The sequence below is a fragment of the Budorcas taxicolor genome, chromosome 6, assembly GCF_023091745.1.
Source record: "Budorcas taxicolor isolate Tak-1 chromosome 6, Takin1.1, whole genome shotgun sequence".
In the NCBI taxonomy this organism is placed as follows: Eukaryota; Metazoa; Chordata; class Mammalia; order Artiodactyla; family Bovidae; genus Budorcas; species Budorcas taxicolor.
This window is the reverse complement of record NC_068915.1, coordinates 29,276,821-29,281,389: the sequence shown is the minus strand read 5'-3', so window position 1 is coordinate 29,281,389 and position 4,569 is coordinate 29,276,821. Positions and strand designations below refer to the sequence as shown.

Below are 4,569 nucleotides of genomic sequence, written 5' to 3'. Positions count from 1 at the left end.
TACCATCCCCTATCCTCCCTACCACCAATCAAATGATACAGGGGTTAAATCCATAGGATCAGTGTGCATATTCTTCTGGTGCACCAATTATTTCTTAAAAGTACTTTTTTAAAATAATTTGAAACTTTATTTTCAAAATACTCTGTAATTTGAATTCTTAAAGAAACATCATCTACTTTCCTTCCACACACATTTTGTCCTGATAGGCCCCATATGTGTGCTCAGTCACATCCAACTCTTTGTGACCCCTTGGACTATATAGCCCGCCAGGCTACTCTGTCCATGGAATCTTCTAGGCAAGCATACTGGAGTGGGTTGCCATTTCCTACTCCATAAAAGTTTTTTTTTTTTTTTTATTAAGCCACACATGATTTACATCTTTTACTTTAAGTATGATGTATTGTGGAATAGGATATAATATTCATATACACTTAGATATTTTTAAAAAGATTTTAAAGAAATATTGGTAAGAAGATCGCTGGTTTAACCTATCAGAACTCTTGTGTGCTTTAGAGATTATATTTTGTCTCTTCCATTTAATACCACGTGCAAGAAGGCGTTACTTAAGCGTTTAGCAGGGAAAAGAGACTCAGATTATGATGCAGCGATGGCGTTAACTAGAAGCATGGTTTAGTTCAGCCACGTCTTCCAGGAAAAGAAACAACCTGTGTTCTTAACTTTACAGTTGGAAGGCACTGTAAATCGGTTGATGCAGGCTGAGGCCACGCGCAGCATGACTTCGCCTCTGTGGCCAGCGAGCGGTCGTTGTGGCGCCACGTGCGTCCGACGTCCGTTCAGTAAGCAGGGGGCTCGGCTGGAGACTGGGGGCACAGGCGGTCCTGGTAGTTGGAGACTCATAAATGCCCTGACCGCGCTCCATGAAGAAGATGCTAACTGCTGCTGTCTCTCGCGTGCTGTCTGGTGTCACCCAGAAGCCCGCTAGCAGAGTGCTTGTTGCCTCCTGTAAATATTCAAACAATGCTACCTTCGAGATTAAGAAATGTGATCTTTATCGGTTGGAAGAGGGCCCCCCTGTCACCACCGTGCTCACCCGGGAGGATGGACTCAAATACTACAAGATGATGCAGACTATTCGTCGAATGGAACTGAAGGCAGATCAGTTGTATAAACAGAAATTTATTCGTGGTTTCTGTCACTTGTGTGATGGTCAGGAAGCTTGTTGTGTGGGTCTTGAGGCTGGGATAAATCCCACCGATCACGTCATTACATCCTATCGGGCTCACGGCTTATGTTACACGCGGGGACTTACTGTCCGATCAATTCTTTCAGAGCTGACAGGACGAAGAGGTGGTTGTGCTAAAGGAAAAGGAGGGTCCATGCATATGTATGCCAAGAACTTCTATGGGGGCAATGGCATTGTCGGCGCTCAGGGACCACTGGGAGCTGGTGTTGCTCTTGCCTGTAAATACAAGGGGAACAACGAGGTGTGTTTGACTCTGTACGGTGATGGCGCTGCTAATCAGGGTCAGATATCTGAAGCTTACAATATGGCGGCTTTGTGGAATTTACCTTGCATTTTCATCTGTGAGAATAACCGCTATGGAATGGGAACATCTGTGGAGAGAGCTGCAGCCAGCACTGATTACTACAAGAGAGGCAATTTTATCCCTGGACTAAGAGTAGATGGAATGGATATTCTGTGTGTTCGGGAGGCAACTAAGTTTGCAGCTGACTATTGTAGATCTGGAAAGGGGCCCATGCTGATGGAGCTGCTGACATACCGTTATCATGGGCACAGTATGAGTGACCCTGGAATCAGTTACCGTACGCGAGAAGAAATTCAGAGTGTAAGAAGTAAGAGTGATCCTATTATGCTTCTCAAAGATAAAATGGTAAACAACAAGCTTGCCAGTGTTGAAGAATTGAAGGAAATTGATGCTGAAGTGAGGAAAGAAATTGATGATGCAGCTCAGTTTGCTATGACTGATCCAGAACCACCTTTGGAAGAATTAGGCCATCACATCTACAGCAGTAATCCACCTTTCCATATTCGTGGTGCAAATCAGTGGATCAAGTTTCAGTCAATCAGTTAAAAGGAGAATATAGTCCTGGCCAAATTTAAGAAGCTATGTACCCAATTTTGTTGAGGAATAAATCCATAAAACAAAAGTCTTTTAAACTTTTATTAAACGGACTTGAGATAATTAAGAGGTTATGGAAAGAGATTAAAAGAGATCATAGAAGGATATACATTTGACTAAAACGGATATTACATTCAATTGTATTGCACTAAAACATACTATTTAATCATTCAGTATTGTTAAAAGATAAACTGAGGCACATTACATTTTTTGAGAGTTTATTTGAGCATACATCAATCAGAATCAGGCCAAAGGTAGTGTGTTCCACCAATAGGAGCTGGGGGACAGGTTTATAGAGACACAGAGCAGGGAAATTATTTGATTGGTGATAGTTTAGTCAGTTGGAGAAGGCAATGGCACCCCACTCCAGTATTCTTGCCTGGAGAATCCCAGGGATGGGGGAGCCCGGTGGGCTGCCGTCTATGGGGTCTCACAGAGTCCGACACGACTAAAGCGACTTAGCAGCAGCAGCAGCAGCTTAGTCAGTTGCCTTATTTGGGAAAGCCTGTTAGTGATTGGTGGTTCTTAAGTTTCATTTACTTAGATTTGAGGGCATTGACTCTGGGTTACCTTTGGGTTTGCTTACATAGGCCATGCAGGCCTTAGGACCACCTTAGTCTGATTGCCTCTTTAATTATTTAGACGTTGTAGATATCTTAAGGATTATTTTAAATTTACACAAGTGTAAAATAGGAAAAACAGAGAAAGGATTATTTAACTTCCCACGTTATTTCCTATAATAGTTTTGCTTTTAGCTTTATATTATATAATTTTAGTAAATAGTCTGATTTAAAGGAAAAATAGTTCTATTCCTGCTCCACCCTGCCAGAGGTTTGAGTGTAAAGTTGCTATTCTGAAGTAGAGAGGTAATTTCAAACCATGTCAAATAGCAGGACCCCTACTGCAATGCCATTTAAAATAGTTTATCTAAATTAACCAATAACATATCCTACTAAATAGTATGCATCTGCAAATACATATACATAAATATTTAATATTGATGCTAGAACCAGTTAGAATGACTATTTTTCCAAATAAAACATGATGTTTAACAGAGCAGGGGAAATATGTCAAAGTAATTTTTTCATGTACTTAATTGCAGTATTTTTAGTGTATCAATTTAAAGTAAAAATGTAAGCAAAGTTAAAATCTAAGGGAAAACTGCATTTTGCTGTACCCTTCAAGTTAATGTTACAGTTCACTTATACTATTATTCTGTATTTTAAAGAACTCTTAGTACATTTCAGAATGAAAATAATGAAAAGATATGGTGGCACCAAAGAAATTAGGCAGAAAAGGTGATATTAATAAAAAATTGCAAGTAAAATTGGCCTTGGCCAGTAGTGAACATTCACAGGTAATTTTACCAAGAGAAAATCGAACTTGGATCATACAGGTTTGGTTTTCTCTACAATAGTCCACTACTGTGTCAGTTAGCAGGTGATGACAGTGAAAACATCATTACTTGGTTATATTTAACTAATGTCCTAGAATCCTATTGAGCATGATGTTTGGCATATGTTACTCCTTTGAGATAGATTCACTGAAATCAGAATTTGCCTGTGATTTAAGCTGGTTTGTAGACAATGCCAAAATAATCAGTTGTGAAAGGTCAAAATCCATCACAAGAAAAAAATAATTGTAACTGTGTATGATAATGGATGTTTAACTAGATTTACTGTGCTTATCATTTCATAATATATGCAGGTGTTGAACATTATGTTGTATACCTGAAAATAATATCTTATTATATGCCAATTATAATCTCAATTTTTTTCAGAAAGGTTAAAACCTTTTGTTTACAGCTTCTACTTCTACAAAGAAAAGTGTAGATACTTTCTAAGAACTCTAACAGAAAACCAAAATTTTAGCAGCCTGAGAGTACATGAGCATATGAACACACATGTGGTGGCTTAATCTCCAAACCTTCAATTAAACAAGTTTTAAAAAGTAAGCCTAAACATTCTACATTCAGAAATCAGAGATAAGCATTGATTTGTTTATAAGTCAGTGATATTGCTAGGTAGTGTGTTTTGTTTCAGTCCACATATATCTTGTCTGAATCCCTTCCATTAAAAAAGTAATTCATTAGATGGTCAAAATAATCACATCCTTTGAATGAAAAAGAATTCTTATACCTTTTATTTATTTTAACATCTTATAATTCCATAAACTTGCAAGTGGAAGATAAAATGCTCAAAACTATTTTCTTTTTGTCTTTAAACTAGAATTTATTGGTATACAAAACTCCATTTTGTAGATAAAATGGCACATTTTTTGCAACTAATATTGCACTGAATATTAAAGATTAAAAACAAAAGAAGCATTTGGTTTTGGAAACACTGCCGATAGCCTAATACAGTACTTTGGTAAATAAACAAAATGGTTCAGAGCAACACGGGTTTCCCAGGTGGTGCTAGTAGTAAAGAACCTGCCTCTCAATGCAGTAGATATAAGAGACTTGGGT

General features: G+C 38.1%; 1 protein-coding gene across 1 annotated transcript; it reads left to right on the top strand.

Annotated features, from left to right (window-relative positions):
• The first annotated feature begins 878 nt into the window (after positions 1–878).
• Positions 879–2,054, top strand: PDHA2 (pyruvate dehydrogenase E1 subunit alpha 2). The gene has a single exon (XM_052642279.1). The coding sequence runs from the start codon at positions 879–881 to the stop codon at positions 2,052–2,054; it is 1,176 nt and encodes a 391-aa protein (XP_052498239.1).
• Positions 2,055–4,569: the final 2,515 nt, after the last annotated feature.